At 38.4% G+C, this 18,900-nt stretch overlaps 1 protein-coding gene across 1 annotated transcript; it reads right to left on the bottom strand.

The window, feature by feature from the left end:
* Window positions 1-4,900: 4,900 nt before the first annotated feature.
* RPS6KB1 (ribosomal protein S6 kinase B1) lies at window positions 4,901-18,716 on the bottom strand. The gene is made up of 15 exons (XM_032200828.1): window positions 18,551-18,716; window positions 15,511-15,560; window positions 14,383-14,503; window positions 13,945-14,013; window positions 13,399-13,546; window positions 13,047-13,104; window positions 12,002-12,102; window positions 11,190-11,280; window positions 10,919-11,009; window positions 10,512-10,619; window positions 10,169-10,231; window positions 9,171-9,248; window positions 7,490-7,597; window positions 6,782-6,894; window positions 4,901-6,257 (listed from the first exon to the last, which is right to left on the bottom strand). Exons 1-15 carry the CDS (start codon window positions 18,620-18,622, stop codon window positions 6,020-6,022), a joined length of 1,509 nt encoding a protein of 502 aa, XP_032056719.1. The 5' UTR covers window positions 18,623-18,716; the 3' UTR covers window positions 4,901-6,019.
* Between the last annotated feature and the right edge of the window lie 184 nt (window positions 18,717-18,900).

The following is an 18,900-nucleotide window of genomic DNA, read 5'->3' as shown; positions in this document are numbered from 1 at the left end:
TTAACTTCTTATTCATGCATCTAAAACAGCAACTATTTCTCACTGTACCTGGAGACAGGACACAAGAATAAGATGTTTCCCCTTTAGGTTCTTGCAGATTTCTAATTGATCTTAAGCTTAATACATAAATCAATCACTGATATTAGTTTTTTACTTGCCATTTTATGAAGTTGGTATTTTTAAAACAGATCTTTAATACTATATTTTCTTGTCACATCAGGAACCAGATTTTCATACAGGGGAGAATCTATTTTATATTATATATGCAATTTGTGGTATACATAAAAATCAGAGAATAAATGCATTTAAATCATTTTGTTTGGTGCACATTGAATAAAATAACAAGTTTCATTACTGTTTCAGTATTAACTTACATGTAAGTACATAGTAACAGCTCACTGCTAGGCATACCTTGCTGGTTAAACTGATGTCTTATGAGAAACAAAAACACAAATGCTCCGATTTATTCATGACTAGTCTTTATGCTGATTATAGATCTAACTTACCTATCTTAATTCCTTTTTTTTTCCTGCTTGTCTTTTCTCACCTTGCTATTCAGAAAATACTAAAAAACAACAAAACAAACGTTTGTTATTCTTACAGGCAAAGCTGAATTAAGTTGTCATTAACTTGAGTTTGTCTTAACTGAATATCTTTAGGAAACTTCTAAATTAGGAAAAAGGAATTCACAAGTTAAACACTTACTTGATGAATGATGTAGCAACTCAAACAGCCAGGCAGGGTGCCCAAGTACTGCAAAGTTGCAGCAGAAGCAGACAGATTTATAGGGCTGACAGAGCATGACGGGAGAGTGCTTAAAGGTACAGCTAAAGTATAATACTAGTAAGATTCACTATTCTGAATAAAATCTTAAGGAAAACTCAAGCTAACAGGTATCATTTTATGTCAGCCTGGGTTTTTCTATAGCATACTAAATATTTGCTCACTACATTTGTTTGAAGTTTACTGCAGTTCAGATAAGCGTGCTATATGGTTGTTCCACCATGGAATCTGAGTGACTGGGAAAAGGACTCCAGCTTAAAGAAAACAGGCAAAAGCTTCCAAGTATGTAATTGGAAACTTATGTGAGTAGAAGAGACTGGTTCTCAGGGAGGCCTTTCCCAGCAGGTGAGGTACTTAGTTTGGAGAATGTGCAGCTGAATGGTGTTAGTGCAGGCCAGAGGGTGTCAGGGAGAAATTAGTGCTTGGCCACAGCCTGAGCTGTGCTATAATGGGCTAGTGCTCATGCCTCCAGTACTGGCAGAACAAACTGCTCTTTGTTTCCTTGGAGAGATCTAGCTGTGCCTTAGTTTGCATTTAAAGCTGATACAAGATCAGGTCTCTGTCACCTGAATTTCATCTATGCTAATGCCCAGACTGCTGCTGCAGCAGAACTTACCTTGAGTGATAGACAAGAACTGAATCTGTCAAGGAACAAAAGTGAGTAGGGGGAACTTAAGGTTGGATTCTGAATCTGAAACACCCACAGAACTTTGACAGCTTATGTGGCTCTTCAGACAGTTATGTAATCATATTTGGACTTTTCTAAACAATCTGAACATACAGCTTACCTAAATGGGGTTCTAATTTGTTGTGGTGTTTTTTTTTTCCTTAATACAGATATTGTATGAATATTGTATAAGTAATCTGAGTACCATATTTAATTTAGAAAACAAACAGCACCTACAAAAAAAAAGCTTTGTGTGAATAAGCCTAAGACATATTTGCCCTTCTCTTGAACTATAATAACCAACTTGCCTGGAAAGGTAGGGAGCACAACAAAATATGCTGTAAGTGTTTTAAGTCAATCTTGCATTGTTGTTGATCCTTTGTTTTTTGTCTGCCACATACTAGTAACACTACCTTACTAGAATAAGGGTGAATATTGGTCAGATACAGAATCAGAGAACAATTTGTCCTATTCTCTCTCCCAGTTAATGCACTTTCTTCAAGATATAGTGAGAATTATCCAAACCCAGTAATATTATCAAACACAGTTTATTAAAAAACAAATAACTGAAATGATTTATCAGCCATGTTAGATTTACATTTCATAAATGAAACAAGATAAGTCATTCTCATCTTAGTTACAGAGAGGAAAGAAGCAAGTAACTTACATCCATGAGCGACATCCTCTCTGATCCGCTTGTCAGCACCATGCTATTAAGATGCAGCTCTTCCTCATCAAGCCCACTCAGGCCAGGGTAGCAGCACTGCTTTCCACACAGACACCAACACCCAGCACTTGTGATTCTGCAGGAGACAGAACAGAGGATGACAAATGGCAATCAATACCCTCTCTAAGAGCCAAAGAAACTAGGTGAAGGTACCAACCCTTGGTAAAGACAGACTGAGCAGAACTAGCATCTCTCAGGTCGTTTAAGTTCTAAGCATAATTCCACCTCCCTCCTTTTTCCTTCAAAGCTGTCATGAAAGACAGTTATGCTTAGGCCCTACCTACTTCCTAAAAAATAAAGAAAATAGGTCACTTGGATTGGCATGTGTTTAAATTTTCAGTTAATTGCTATTCACATCTATCTTATTCTGCAGTATATTTAGCTCCAGTAAATTGTAAAAGATGAAAAACAGAATACGGATTACCTTTTTTTTCCTACTAAGGCAACTGAAGTTTGTTTCTTGAACACAGCTACAAAGCCAAGTTAATCTAGAAGAGAACAATCTGTAGAAGTTCATACACAGAAACCACATACAGTAAATCATCAAGGACCTAGAGGAAGAATACTGAAATAATTTGCCTTGTTCTTAAAAACTTTTTTTTCTCCTTTACTTCTATGTAAACTAGGAAATGGAGTGTGATTAACAGTGAGAGCAGTTTGGGAGTTAAAGAGAATAAGACCCGAAGTACACATCCACCATATAGTGTGGACGCATATTAAATGTTCTCCAGCTGTTCAGCTTTTGGATAGTGAGAAAAAAAAAAGGATATTCAGAAGAACAACTGACTCATTTATTTTTATCTTTTATTATGAGCTAATACCAGGATGACATTCAAATGTCAGATGGCACAATTAAGACAGTCTTGGTAGGAATTATTCCAGCATTCCCAAAATTACAATTTAGTACACAAATGGCATCAAATGTATGTATCACTCCCACAGAGAAAAAATGATGAAATTCTGAGTATCTTATACCAGAATAGCTTCTGCATTAAATGGGAAAAGAAAAACTGCTGGTAACACAGCTGACCTATAAACCTTTTGTGATAATGACCTGCAGAACAAAATACTCCCCTATTTAACATCTAGTAAAAAAAAATATGACTTTTGTTCAAGTTTAAGATTTAATACTTTTATATGGTTAGCCAAAACAGGTATTAACCTCAGTTTTACTATATTTTTGTAATGCTACAAAAATCCTATAAAATCAAATTATAGTGATTTTTTTCAGTGATTATAATTAAAAAAGCGCAGCTCATACAAAATAAAAAAAATAAGATTCTATACTCTAATGAAAAATTTAAGACATTTTTAAATGAACAAAAGAAAGCACTTGTTAAGCTCTCCAATATTCAATGCATTCTGCACTTATCTGAAATAGCCAGACAGGAGCTAGAACTCCACTCCCCTTAGGTCATGACTAGTAATTTTGACACTACTATATATATATAGAGGATCTATGTCTGATATTTTTACAAATAAATACAGGATAAACCATATTGCATAGTGTGTGCTTGCTGTCTGAGTCACACTCCAAAAGTTTCACAGTTATGGTAGGGAATTAAACTTATAATCTATGGGATGAAACATTGACAGTACATGAAATTTACTTTTAAAAATGATAAAACTGTGTCTGTAATTAAGCAGTGAATTCAGACAAACAACTCTTGCCATTCTTGCCAGCCATACTAAACCAACTCTACTGGACAGCTATATCCAGCCAACCAAAAAGCAACTGTTAGCAGTAGCTAGGACCAAGAGAGATTTGCCTCAAAAAAAAAAAAAAAAAAAAGCTTTAAAGTCAGTAAACATGTTACGAAACCTACGTTAACAAGTGGCACAGAGCAGGCATTGCTCGCAGTGTTGCCTCTTTGCAAATCTGTATAATACATACACACGTGAGCACTCTGATTGTGGTTTCACAACATGTCACCAGCGGCCATATTACCAAATTAGAAATGGTAACCTTCCAGTACAATTTCTATCACTAACTTGATTTTCCTTATAAAGTTTAAAAAAAAAACTCCAACAAAAGGCTTATCAGGAAGAAAAAAGTTCTATTTTTTTTGTCCAATCATAAGTATATTTTTGTTGGTTCTTCATTAGTATCACCAAGATATCACTGAATCCTTCTGGCTTGCAAGTTTTAGAAAACAGCACTCTGATTGGATTCAGCACGTGTAGAGTTTTATGGCTTGGATCCTATGGCTCAAAAAGATTCAGTATACACAGAATAAGCAGAATCTATAAAAAATCCCTACTGTTGTGAAACGCTAGAAGTAGACTTTGCACAGTTTGACTAAAGATAATGCAACATGTGGCAGGCAAAAAATGACAGGACTTGTATGCAGTTGCATGATCATATACACACGCACACACCATACACACTCTAACTAGTGTAAAGCTCTGCAGATATTAACCCTTTCACCAGCTATGTTCATGGAAATGCTTTCTTTAAGGCAGGAAGTATTAAGTAAGGTAAAGTTACCTTTATTTTATTCTTTGTACCTGTAAGTCATTTGTACAGATTATGACAATTTCAAAAACATAAATAGTGTCCTTAGAACATGTTTCCTAAATTAAGTTGCTAAAGTTCTGACCCACTGTGGAAGACATTCACTGAAAGGCCATATAACATTTTTTTCCCTCATACAATCAGCGAATTTATTGCCCCAGCATAGAAAAAAAATTAGTAAATTTAGAAATGTATAATGACAGGGAACTCCCATAAGCAAAATTTTATTAAAAAAAAATTTTCCTCAAGTTCTTACCCATTGGTTACAAAAAGATTTATTTGCTTATACTGTGTAGAACTTGCATGTGTTTCCTGTGGTAATATATCCACATCGACTGACCTTGTGTTCCGATGCACTTTTTCCTGACCTTTTATATGGGTAAGAATCTCGGTATATTCAGCTGTCTCCATCTAAGTGACTGGCATATACAAAAGTGATGTTTCCCAGTGAAATGTCTGCTGAGGACAAGGATGAAATAAGCAGGACGTGTATTTGAGCCCATGGCTTCCAGTTAAGCCTAGAACATAGCAGCACTGTGATTTGATTAGATCCATTTGTCTTTGCAGGAACAGGTATTTCAGCTGGGTAAGCAAGTGAAACAGTTCTTTCCCACCCCGCATTGCCAAGCTGGTAATTGAGTAATTTGCTTATTGATTTTTTGTTTCATGAGGAGAATCAGAACTAGAGCGTTTGCTTTCTTCACAGCAACCAATTATTTTGCAGTTTAATTTTGGGATACTTTCCATAATGAGCTGAATCAAAAAAATCTATTTGAAAAATATATATTTTTTCTTATATATATAAAAAAACTCATTAGGTTTTGAACGTGAAATACCAATTAATTTTATCTCTCATCTTTGATTCCACCCCATTGCAGGAAACAGCTTAACCAAGCTTGCATGCTAATTATTCCTCAGACGCAAGCATATAGGCATTTCATACTTTGCCTAGTGAAAGGGCTAACCCTCCTTGACACATTCACAACTAGACCAGTGATTCTGAAGCAACATCCTGACCCTTAATACTGTCAGTTTCAAGCTACCAAGCTGAAAAATCCTTGATAAGGTGAGAAGATGTCACTGCGAATCAGTTAGATGATGTGCCTAGAGTTCTGCAATACCATTTTCTAAAGTTTTTTTATGCACCATTGATTGACAGAAAAAAAAAATCCATTTTTCTTTGCTTTCCAAGTCACTCTGTGCAAGGACTGACTCTTTGATACTGTCACTTTTTAAAAGTAAACCATGCAAGCCCTCATATTTCAACTTCAAGGGGCTTATGTCCATTCTTTGTTTTCCACCTTCAAAGGCTTAAAAAATTGTGTTGTCATAGATTCATGCGCAAGTGCTCTGGTCGTTTGGAAATCATGGGAAAAGCTTGTTTTTTATATGGCCCAGAGTTTGGTTGCCGGATTGGAAGTGGTGCTGAGGCCTCTCCACAGACTGTCACATCCATTTGTTCTATTCCACTTGTCTCCATTGGATATTCCACAGGTGTCTGAGTATTTGATGCGCTGGCAGAAGCACCTCTTCCCCAAAATTCCCCAGGGGAAAACTTTACAGGGCTTTAAAACAAGAAATATAAAAATCAGAGGTGAAGATACACACAGCACAAAGGTATGTCCTTCATTCTGCAAGCGGCCGAAATGAAATGTCTGTTGAGAAGTATTTAATTCTTCCTTCCACTTCCAGAAGTTTGAGAGTTTTCAAGTCTATAATCTACTGTGGCCTCTTGTAAAGTAAAATTCTCTCATTTGATTTATTGGGATAAATTTCTAGATGATTGCAGAATTTTCTATACTAAAATGATCCTTGAGCAGCACATAAGCACTTTGGATGTTCTGAAAGTTTTACAGGAACAGTGTACCAAAGTCACCAGACTGTGAGGCTGTACCAGTTTTGTATAGCTGGCAATTAGTACTTCCTGTGCTGCCAAACACCATAAATTTATCTCTAATAATATGTTTTGTAAAGTAACACTTTAATGGAAGTGATGGGGTTACTTAGAAGAAAGGCCATATTTTTAACTACTTGCCAAAAAAGTGTATTACCCAAAAAAAAAAAAAAAAAGAAAGAAAAAAAGAGGTACCTGACTGGTGTCCTAGGGCTACCTATGAATCTGCGAGGTGATCGAATTTTTGGTTCAAAAGAAAATTTCTCTTTTACACTTTCAAGTACAGATGGAGCCACGTATGTAAAACCCTGCAAAACAGGAATGAGTGCTCTGTAACATACATGCAAGATTTACATTTCTGATCACTTGCACAGTTATTACTATCATGAAATGAAAATTATAAAAATGGCAGTAACTGTAGACACATGAACTTCTACTCGCTTCCTGAAGCAAACAGCAGGACTTTAGGGAATTCCTTACTTGGATGCCTGCTCACCCAGTATTTCTACTCAGATCACAGATTCACAGAAGCATGCTCCAATTAACTAATTGTGATGTATGGAATGGACTGTCCCTGTGTCTATGAAAACAATCCCATCCCCACAATTCTTAGTGCGATTTCAAGTAAGAACACTGACATTTCAGAAAGTAAGCAATGTTTGTTGGCTGTGAGTTTTAAGTTATCTATTATTTCAAAAAATGTCTGAAACAATCAAACTAAAGTATATAAAGTCTGCAATCATTGCAAACCTGTTGCAGTATATGTATTTAAAACTACGATAGTTTGCTTCAAGTATCAGATGGTAAAATTCTACTGAATTAAATTACCTGAAATGCCCTACTGTTTCCAAGTAACACTACATAACTCTCCGCAGTCACCGAACACTTGTCTGGCTCACTTACCAGAAAGACCTGGTTGGCACTTTCACTGAGAGTAGAGTCATCTGGGCTATCAACAGGTGTCTGACGTGTAAACTTTGAATCAAACTGGCTCACATCCTCTTCAGATTGCTTTGCAAAAACAAAATGATTAAGGGTTTATATTACAGATATCAACCAAATGGCTTAGCGGTGATCAGTGTAGCCTCTGGATGGAGTTCATTCCATAGGTTTTTGGCAGAGCTCTGCTGTAGTAAAACCCTGGAGTGGTGTCGGAATCCTGTCGCTGCCAGTGGGAGGTCACTATGGGCACTGACACTGAGAAATAAAGGCAAGGGGGAGGGGCAAAAATTATGGATCAAAAAGGAACACAAATTAAAAAGATGCCTTTAAAAAATGTCAAATTACAAACAAAAACTTTTAGAAATACAATGCCAGTTTCTTGCAAGTTTAACCCTGGCCACAACCAGTATAGAACAATTGCACATAATTAGTTTCTGGAAGTGTCTCTCCAGATAATTTCATCCCATTTTTGCAGATAGAGAAGTGTTTATACTGTAAGGGATGAATGACAACTGTGGAATAAAGGGCTATGAAGAATATTCTTTAATTTAGTCAAACAGACATCATTCCAAGATCCCTCTCTCACTCCTCAAGTGTTACTGAAAAGGCAGATAAGAATGTGATTTGTGGAGACCTTCATGCAACCATGGAAGTGTAATTTTAAAAACCACCTGGTTAGTAACAACAACTTGCATAAAATTTCTTAATAACAGACAAGAAAGCTATCTTCAGATACTTGGTTTGGAAATAGCAGTCTTTCATGTCATTCTGGATTTCATTCAAAAAAGGAGAGGACAAAAGGCTTGGAGTCCCCATACTAGAGTATACCCAACATTAGTGATGCATAAGTCAGTTCAAAGTGAGATTTTTAGTAGTCAGTAATCAGGGGTACCTATGCCCTTGCTGCTGTGGCTAATCGGACCCAGAGCAAAAAAAAAAAAAAAAGACATGTCATGTAATCAAAATATAAATTAGATAAATTAGGATAATACAGGCTTATTCATGACATCTTTGGTTTGAGGTGAACTTTAATTACTGCCTAAATGTGCTAGACGCAGTATAAATATTAATAAGCAAACATCCAAAATACTTAATTACATGACTTCATTTACTTCTGCCTAGCAACTATCATCTTACTTACTATATAATGTTTAGAAGAAGAAATTCAGAAATAACTGCACTTCCAAGACTGATTAATCTACAGCTTGGAAGCAGGAGGAATTAAAACTGAAGTAGAACTTTCTTCCTTCAGGAGCCTGAACAGATGGATAAATTAGCTCTTAGCTGATGTTGCCACCTTCTCACATAAGCAAGATTATATTCCAGTGACAGCTGAATACCATGACTGTAGAATAAGACAGAAAAGCATGAAGGAATGTTTTTGTTTCTTAAATGTTGATATAGCATCTCAGGAAGAAAAAAAAAAAGAAATCTGCACTTAAAGTAGTTTCTCCCTTTAATTTGAAAAGGGTCAATCTGAGAACCAGTAAACTAGGGTGATACATTTAAGTTTTAAAGTTAACAGAAAGCAATGGTATTCTGGTTTGTAAGAGTGAATGTTTCTGAGCTTCAGATACCACATTGTTTAAGACCTTTCCTAAAGGTATAGGAGGAATATCTCACAGTACTCTTGAGTACATACCAATAAGGGTTTAAAAGGAGGTTCCACCTTTCGTGCCAACAGCTCATCCCAGTTAATGTGTCTGAAGAACGGGTGAGCCTAGAAAAGTTAGCAATAGCACAGTCATGCACCAGCCTTCTGAGTAAAAATTGCAGAAATTTAAGATTAAAAAGTTAAGATCTAGATTTTATCTTAGGGTAAGATCTTCCAGAAATAAGATACAACTGTTTTTGTTAAATGTTACTGTTAAAGCAAATTAAAACAAGACCAAGAATTAATAAGCATGTTCTTTTCAGCCCCTCCCTGTGGTGTCTTTCTGAAATCACAGATAGGCACAGCGTAATATATCCTGCAACATTACGTCAGGTTAGCTGGAAGACCTGAAAATTGATACCATACCTCCTAGTCAGACAACATATGTCCCTATCACGTTTTCATTAGAAAAAGACAGTTGACATGCTAAACACGTCAACATTTTTCAACTTTAAATGTTAGATATCTGAAAATAATGATGAAACACTTTATTAATGACAACTTATCAGAACTGTGGAATGACTCTATAGTAGGTTAATATCACCACAGAAAATCAAGCTGGAAGAAATAGGAACTAGGCTTTTGCTTAAGATTTCACCGTGTAACATTTAAAGCCAATTAGTTACACTTTTCCCCTGAGAGTTGTACTAAATGTAAGGGCTGGCGGGTTTTTCATCAGATTCCTAGAGTAACATCACTTACATGGTTGACTGTCAAATTCAGCATTGTGAAACTAGTAAAACAGATCTACTGGAAGACAGAACTAAAGAAGGAAAGTTATTTTCCAAATCTCAAATTATCTAATAGGCAGACAACTGCTCTTTTGTTAAACTTCAAAGATTTCATGTTTCAATCACTTGTCATGCAGAGTTGCTTTTTTGCTCGTTACACTTCAAGAGAAACATTCTCTTCCCCTGATGTACCCACTAAGCTACTGTATATTTTCAGTGAGGTAATTTAAGAATTCTTGAGTTAGCAAAAGTTACCTGAACTTCTCCAGCATCTCCAGGACCAGCTCCTAGACGTGAGGCAGCATTTCTTTTTAGCAGCTTAATGAGAAATAACATCCCAAATTAGTTATGCCATTATGATTAGACTAGTCCTGACAGAAATCATCGTGAATGTGTACCATGCAGAATGAATATGGAACAATCAGAAAATCTGCATTCATCAGAAAATCGTATTTTCAAGGAAAATCACTTTCTGTGCCACACAAAACCAAGACTGACTTAGTAGTCAAAACAAGCACGGATTGAATAGCCACAGTGGTATCATTATATTCCTATTTTCTACATACTTGTGTAGTACTGACATTTGTTAAAATTGTACCTTTTTAAGCAGATCTCTGGCTTCTTGTGTGAGGTAGGGAGGCAAGTTGAGTTTACACTTGAGAATCTTGTCAATTGTTTTCTTTCTGTTCTCCCCAGTGAAAGGAGGCTAGAAAGCACCATTGTAATGGAAGGAAAAATACGATTTGTTTAGGTCTCTAATTTGTGCACACAGAACTCATTTCAGTAATTTATAAAGCAGATAAAATTACTGCAAATGGGACTTCCAGCTAATTGTTTGGATGAGAGCAGCTCATGACTGTAGTCAAAGTATAGCCATATTTTAGTTATATTTCTTATTTGCAGCCTCTACAGTTATATACATATTTATACATGCAATTGAATTAGAATATGCATAACTTCAAAAGCTATAAAGAGAAATACATGCAATTATAACTGTGCACCTACTGCTCCAGTCAGCATGTCATACATTAATGCCCCCAAACTCCACCAGTCCACAGCACGATTATGCCCACTCCTCATCAAGATTTCAGGGGCCCTATAATAAGAAAAATTGAAAATATGAAAGTATTTTAACAAGCTTAACTAATTCTGCTCACTGCTCATTTTCAAGTAAAATTTCCATGACTGAACATATGAACCACCAGTTAAAAAAGGCAAAATTTAACCACTACCCCCAGCCCACAGTAATACTTCTACGTTTCATCTGGCAGCTCACATGTATTCAATTGTTCCACAGAATGTGTGTGTGACTGTTCCGTCATGAATAGATTCTTTACATAATCCGAAGTCAGTCAATTTTACATGACCTGAAATCAAATAAATAATATTTAAGAACACAAATGCTACTATTCTGACATATATATAAGATACATTAAAAATATTGTTAACATCACTATGCTGTAACTCTGAACTACCTCAATTGTCTGAGGAAGCAATACAGTTCTAAACCAGAATGAGGTAATCACCCGTAAAAATAAAGAATAAGTTGTTTAGTATAACATGAAAATCCTGTATGGTACAGATTGCCAGGCTAAATCAGTGTCATACAGTCAAAGTAACTGTGCATTCAGGAATTGCTGCTAAAATGTCAACAGCTCCATCAGTCATATCAACTGCAGATTATTTAGCATCCTACCTAATTTGTCCCTTCCTAGCTAATGTCTTCAGTTATCCCTGTTACTGAAGTATCAGTAGAGGTGCAGTGGAGACACAGATCTTTAAGTAGTTTACAATGAACCAGTAGAATTATGCTCAAATAAATTTCAGAGACGCAGAAGTAGCAAATCAACCATTCAAAAAGTGCCTGGGTCTATATACATAGAACTTGGAGCTTGCTGGATCCTCTCCATTAAATCTGAGGAAGCGACGTCTAAAAGCAAGCAATTAGCTTTCGCAGTTACACAGTTATATCAGGAGTGATAACGAACACACCATTGTTACAAAGAAATTCTTGTAAGAATGAAGTGTTGTGACCTTTAAAGAATCACTTTCAAAAGACCGACAGTTTAACTATTATTACAGTTTTACCTTGATGATTAAGCATGATATTTTCTGGCTTCAGGTCACGATAGATTATTCCTTTTTGATGCAAGTGCCCCAGTGCCATTGAGATTTCTGCCAAGTAAAAGCTGGAAGAGAACACATGCCACACAATTAGACACATTCAATCATGCGAAGCATCTTAAGCACTAAGGCTACTATGTACACAGCAATGATTCTTTGAAAGTATCATTAGAAGTGCTGGAGAGAATAAGCTAGAGAAACAATGATGCCTTTGAGGTTTGTTTGCCAAAGGGCACAGACAGTCCAATTGAACTACAAAATTACACCATTAGCATTAGGTTTATCTGCTCGGTAGCTACTTTATTATCTATTTGAAAGAATCTGAATTTACCAGTTACTGGTTAAAACATGCTTCAGTCTGCATTACCACATCTAGATGTCAAAGCTGAAAAAAAAACCTAAAGCTAAGAGTGCAACCGGCAGCACCCTGAGTGCTGTCTGTGGAGCGGTACTACAGCCTCATACGCACTTCAAAGCTTTTCTAAGACATTATCAGCATGTGCTGTGGGAAGATACAACCATATTTAGTTGTGTGAAACCTAATCAAAAAGAGGTAACTTCAGCTTGTTTATATGTAAAATATCACTACTCAAAAGGCTAATTCTCATTCATTAGAATAATTACCTTTATCACTTCACATATCTGATCACTAGGAGAACACAGACTCGATAGTAATTTGTCAGTAATTGGCTGGTAAAATTGCACATGGATCAAAACCACAAGCGGATTCAGAGCAAGTCTTTCAGTCTTTTCCCCCACATCCTTTACCACAGCCCTGTGGAATGCAGCCACACTCAGCAACCAGCAGCAGACCCTCTCTGGCAGTAAGACTGTAGTTCTGCCACCACAAACTGGTAAGCACAGAACACACACATCTTCCCAAAGCCCAGTTAATTGCTGTTTTCTCTAGACGATGAAATGAATGAGTAGTTACAGTTCTCCCAAGTTAGAATGAACAATTTAAGCACTCAAAAAAACCCTATTAGTTTACCAAAATAGTTTCACTTACCAAGCTGTGTCTTCCATAAATATCCCTTCTCTCTCTAACTGCATAAATAGTTCTCCTCCTGTCATGAGAAAAGTTAGAAGTTAGAATACTCTATTAAAGTGCATTCTATTATTTTAGCCAGGGAAAAAACTATTTTCCAGGAAAACTATTAAAAACAGTTAATCTATACTGCTCTACAAAGAGTTGTTTCACATAAAATGACAACAAATTCTAGGTATTCTTAATGCTAGCCTACTGTGCATTTTTAAGATATGATGCCAATAGTTAGTTGCCCTTTTATTTATCATTAGAAACCCAAGTTCTAGGTTACCTAAGATACGAAGAATAAGGTAACAGAACTTCATATACTGACCACTGAGATACTCAAGGATGAGGTAGAGTTTTCCACCAGTCTGAAAGGCATAAATTAAGTCTACAATGAAGGGATGTTTCACTTCCTCCAGTATATTCCGCTCCGCTTTTGTATGAGCTGTATCTTTTGCATTCCTTACAATCATTGCCTACAAAAAGCAAGTGAGTACAAGAACAAGCGTGTAAGTACAAAAACACACTAAACAATTCAGACTTTTATATTTAGCTTCATTCTGAGTTTACTAAATCACAACACTATATATGAATCAGAAACAGGATAAAAATTTCCCCATATCAACATAACATGACAGGTTTCTTGCCAAAGTTTAATTCTTTATTTATTTAAAAGTCATAGAATACTTTAGATTGGGAGGAATCTCTTGAAGTATTTAAATTCTCCACTAAGAATTTAACAGGGTAAGCAATTTAGTTAGATTAATTATAATTTCAGCTATTTCTCTGTAGCAACTGTACATATCACAGATAAAGACTGATTTCAGGTATATTAAATAATTATATAACTGTAACAGCTAAGCATTCACATTACCTTTTTAAGAACTTTCATGGCAAAAATCTTCCCAGTATTTGCTCCAGTTACTTTTCGTACTTGAAATACCTACACAACACCGATACAGACGTTACCAGTTATTATTATTATTAACTGCATTAGCTGTCAAAAGTTAAAAACAAAGATCTCGAAAACAGATACAAGGTCATCTGCAAACTGCAAAGCTGCCTGATGGAGAAGAGCTAATTATCTGAACCTGAACTACTTTGGAATACTTTGTACTGCCCCCAGCTGGTGAGGCCCTGCCACTGACCATGGTCCCAAGACCCCAACCTTGGCAGCCCTGAGGTTACCTTCAGGGAGGGTGAACTTTTCAGAATACAGGGTGGTAAGACTAGACCTCACCAAAGGCAGCAGGTGAGTACTTTGTCTGACTTCAGTATAACAGATTTATTCTTGCAGAAAAGAGTTCCTTACCTTTCCATAGCCACCTTTGCCAAGTACGCGTAGTAACTCAAAGCACTCGGGTCGGATCTTTTCTGGACCTCTGTTTACACTAGTTTCTGAAATCTCAAATTTTTCGCAATGTTCCATGCCACTGGATAAAACCGAAACAAGAATATAAGACTACCCGATACTTTAAAATAATCAAGAGATAGTAATCAAGCAAATTACTTACTGCAAAACTTAGAGTATAACTGACATAACTGAATGGCTGCTTTGGAGATCTGGAGAATTCTTAGCATCAGAAATTGTATTTAGGTGTGTGCAAAGCAGTAAGTTGCACCTTGCACAAAAAAAGACCATTCCTTCATTTTAATGCATAATAAATCTTTGTGTTATACCAGAATTAAGTTTGAAGGACCACAGCCTCAAACTGACTTAGGTATTTCCACAAGATCTACAGGGCTATAGTGTGTTTTAAATCACATTCAACAGTACCAACGGTCACAGTAAGACTTCTGTAACATAAATAACATGCAGAAAAAGCTGGAACAAAAAAAGTCTCACTACTCTGAACATGCCACAAAAGAAGACTGGACCATAAATTAACGATGCTTCAAAATCACACATTTCTGGAAAAACACAGAGCAAGGCCAACACATTGACCCCGCTGAAGTAAATGTAACTGAACTGTTTTAACTGTCACTGCCGCCTTCTTACAAGGGACACTGAAAACAATCTGGAAATCTATACATGAAGTCAGCTAAGTGGTAGCTGTCTCATGAACTTTAAATCAGAACTTCTGAACTCTTGTCTGCTTCAGACTGCTACGCAAACATGCACTGTAACCTTTATAAAACTGACAGAACATACAATGTTCTGCAAACAGTGCACTACATTCATAGTGCAAGTATTAGTCATATCCAATAGGTGTGTTAGGAGAAACAAGGATTAAACACAACAGCAGGTTTTGCCAGAATTTTTTTTTATTATCGTTGTTTTATTTCAAGATACAATTCACAAATTTTAGCGTTAAGAAACAACTAGAAACAACTCGAACAAGAATGACAGGATTTTCTGTTCAACTTAACAATGTAATAAAAGTAGAGATCATATACAGTTGGCATGAATAGTACAGAACATTTCCTAGCAGCAACTTACAGGTCATATTGGCCAACTCCTCCATGGTCCATGCTCTCGCTTAATTGACCCTGGGGATGGGAGGAGTAGAAGGAAGATTAATTACAACATAAGAAACACAGCAGAGTGAAAAATAGATGTACTGATGTATTTTACAACTTCTTTACATATATATAACTTCATTTCTTATATATGTGTATATATATGTAATTAAACAAGTTTAAATGTCATAAATAATGAGTTACCAGCAGAAGATAACAAATCTACGAAATCCTGTGCAAGAGTTGCAGAACTTCAACATATCTCAGAAAAATGACACAGGGAAACACTGTTTTACCTGACTGAATGATCACCCAATTATATATTAGAAGTAACAATTTCATCCCCCAAGTGAACCCTAAAAATGTTAAGGCATCGCATTATTATTATTTTATTATTATTTACAGTTGCTCTTCCGTCAGAATTTTAAATACCTCCTACAGTACTATGCAAATTAGAACCACAGTAAAGCCTGAACTGATGAACTGGGATTCACATGAACTAGCAGCAAATAATGAACTGAGGCAGCTTTATTATTCTATATTGATAATCAAATCCCAATAGTGATGAAATAATTAAGGCTGACTCTGGTGTTAAACACCTTTTCTGACCAATAATCATTCAGACAGATTAATGCATAAATACTAGCAAAGAAGGCTCTAGTAGTTCAGCACCAGGACCAGTCACCATCAAGGAATGCAGCTCAATTTTGAAGAGATATTTTCTTCGAAGAATTTTCAACTTGATCCCTTATGCAAGAGAATGCCTTCCTCTAATTATGGCTCTAGATGGCAAAAGAAGCGCAAACCAGGCAGACAGCTGGAACGCACACAAATAGAATTGAATGGGCAAGCTTCTAGTAAACTTTAGACTATAGTTTACAGTTTTAGATTTATAAATACACACACGAATAGAGATGGCAAGTTAGCGAGAAACAGCCTGGAATCTACAGACTGAATACAGACATTATAACGAGTGACTTGGGTAATTCAGGGAAGCAGAAAAAAAAAATAAGAAAAAAAAAATTGCAAATAGCAGACCAAGATATGGAGTGTATGTTAAGATATCTGGTTAGGCTTTTGGCTTACAAAATCATATTATAAGCTTTCCGTTGCTTCCAAATCATTTAACCATCAAAGCTTACTGAGGCTGCTGTATTTTTTGGGTGGGGGGTAGTCTAGAGGGGAATTTAACTCCTGGTGCCACCTACAAGCAATTGCCAAGTCCAAAAGTTCAAGTCTGTTTCCAGGTCAGAGTTATGCTAGCTCCCGTCCTCTCGATATCATTTATTATAGAAATCTAGCCAACTGACATCTGTTTCACAATAAAACCTGCTAAAGCTGCCCTTGACCCTACCGTTAGACGACAACAAACACAGAGAATAAACACCCATCACGTTCCCAGAACAACATCTCTTCCCAAGTTACCCAAAGGTTCTGGCAAAGCCCGTACAGATTGCGCTTGCTGCTGTCAACTATGGTTTTCCTTCTCAGTATTAATGTGAACAAAATTTACTTCAGATACCACTCAACTATTTTCAGGATTTCTTCTTGTTTCAAAACCAAAAAATGCAACAGCATTCCAGCTGGGATGCTAGAGGCCCTTTAGTTATTGTTTCATTTATTACAAACTATAAAATAAAGGTGCTTTTTTCACCATAATAATTTGTGCAAACAGCCGTACGTTTTATAAGTTACCACTCCATTTAATTGATTCTTCAGGTTTTCTAGAACAGCCATACCTCCTTAAAACTACAACTGCTCTGTTCTGGACGCTACTAGGCTCACAGCTTTCAGGCAGTGCTGTGGCCCAGCACCACTGAGATTAGACAAAACACCACAGGCTCTACATCTTGCTCACTTTCAGTTTAATGATCTCAGCTGCTCTGGCTGCAACCTCTTTCCGATGCTTATAACACAGTTTTTCCCTTACACTTTCCTGAAACACTTCCCTTTCTTTCCTGCTCTGCTGTTCCCTACATGTCAGTCCTGTTTTAACATCAGGTCCATTCAAATCTTCACTTAATTTAACCCAGAAACCGCATCAAGTTGCCACCATACGCTCACATTCACAGAAACTGTGCCAGAAATATTTCAGTCATGATATCTTTTTCAAAATCCACAATAGCTAATAAAACATTTAAATCATCTCTCATGACTGAATTATTAGAATGTTCTTGCCATCCCCTTAGAACCTGCCCTTGGCAGCAATAGCGGTGTGATGCAATGGACATTTTTAAAGCCAGACGCTCTATTGATTACTGAGGTGACAAACAGTGCTTTTCCTGCAATCTTGAGGCCTGTTCATGCCTGCAGCTGTCAAACATCTCCACAGCTTACGTGCGGTGTGGGAATTCCAGCTGTGACACCGGGCATCCCAGAGACTCCGAGCAGTGTTTTAACAGCGTAAAATAAACGTGGCTGCAGTTCAAGCATCTAATATAGAAAACAATTATTGATAACGCTTTTTTAGTACCACAGCTGCTTAATGGAGATGCTGCAGTAAGACTGCTGGAAGTTTTGACATAACCCACGGAGCTGTTACAGGGCGGCAGGCTGGAGATCGCAAGGTGACCCGCTTGGCAGCGCGGCCGGGGACGTGAAGCAGCGCTACAAAGCTCCGCTTTTAATTCTGGCGCCAGAGCAGCGCCTTCACACAGCCCCACATAGCCCGGCGGCCCCGCGCTGGCGCTAAAACGGGGCAGGGTGAATAAAAAACAAACCCAGCGCCGCGGCAGCCGGGCCGGAGAGCGCGGAGCTGTCCCTGGGGAGGGGCCGCGGGCAGCGCCAGGCGGTGGCGGCCGGGGCAGGGCGGGCGCGGGGCCCTCACGGCCGCGGCCTCGCCCTCCCCGGCCCGGCCCGGCCCCGCCTCGGCCGCGCTCCCCTCAGCGCCGGCCCCGACCGGGCGGGAAGGCCCCGAGAGCCCCGGGCCTGCCCCGGTCCCAGCCCCAGGCCCCGGCCCCAGCCCCGCCGCTCCCCTCAGCGCCCGCCCCGCGCCGCCGGCCCGCGCCCGCCGCTCTCACCCCCTCCTCCAGCTCCTCGTCCGAGCCCGCGTCCTCGGGCTGGTCCAGGTCGATGTCGAACACGCCCGCCATGGCGCCGCCGCCGCCCCCTTCCCGGCTGCGCTGCGTGCCCGGGGCCTGCGCCGCCTCATGGGCCCGCACCCCCCAACTCCGCCACGGCCGCCATCGCCGGCTGCCCGGCCGCGCTGCGCATGCGCCCCGCCGCACCGAGCATGCGCGGAGAGGGACTCGGCCGGGCGGCCGGGCGCGGAGAGGCGGCCGGGCATGCGCGGTGCACGTCCTCCTCGCTCGCTGCCGGCACGGAGCTTGCGCAGAAAGGGCGGCGAAGCCGCGGGGAGAGAGCATGCGCA

The sequence above is a fragment of the Aythya fuligula genome, chromosome 20, assembly GCF_009819795.1.
Source record: "Aythya fuligula isolate bAytFul2 chromosome 20, bAytFul2.pri, whole genome shotgun sequence".
NCBI lineage: Eukaryota > Metazoa > Chordata > Aves > Anseriformes > Anatidae > Aythya > Aythya fuligula.
Note: the sequence above shows the minus strand (reverse complement) of the source record. Positions and strands in the feature narration are given on the sequence as shown.

Bases quoted from the DNA above. Each gene is read 5' to 3' on its own strand.
- RPS6KB1 (XM_032200828.1), bottom strand. From the start codon at position 18,622: ATGGCGGGCGTGTTCGACATCGACCTGGACCAGCCCGAGGACGCGGGC. The intron at 11,281-12,001 runs GTAAAACTGTAA...ATTTGATTTCAG, and splicing joins TATCATGCTTAATCATCAAG to GTCATGTAAAATTGACTGAC. The intron at 6,258-6,781 runs GTACCTCTTTTT...CTTGTTTTAAAG, and splicing joins AGCCCTAGGACACCAGTCAG to CCCTGTAAAGTTTTCCCCTG.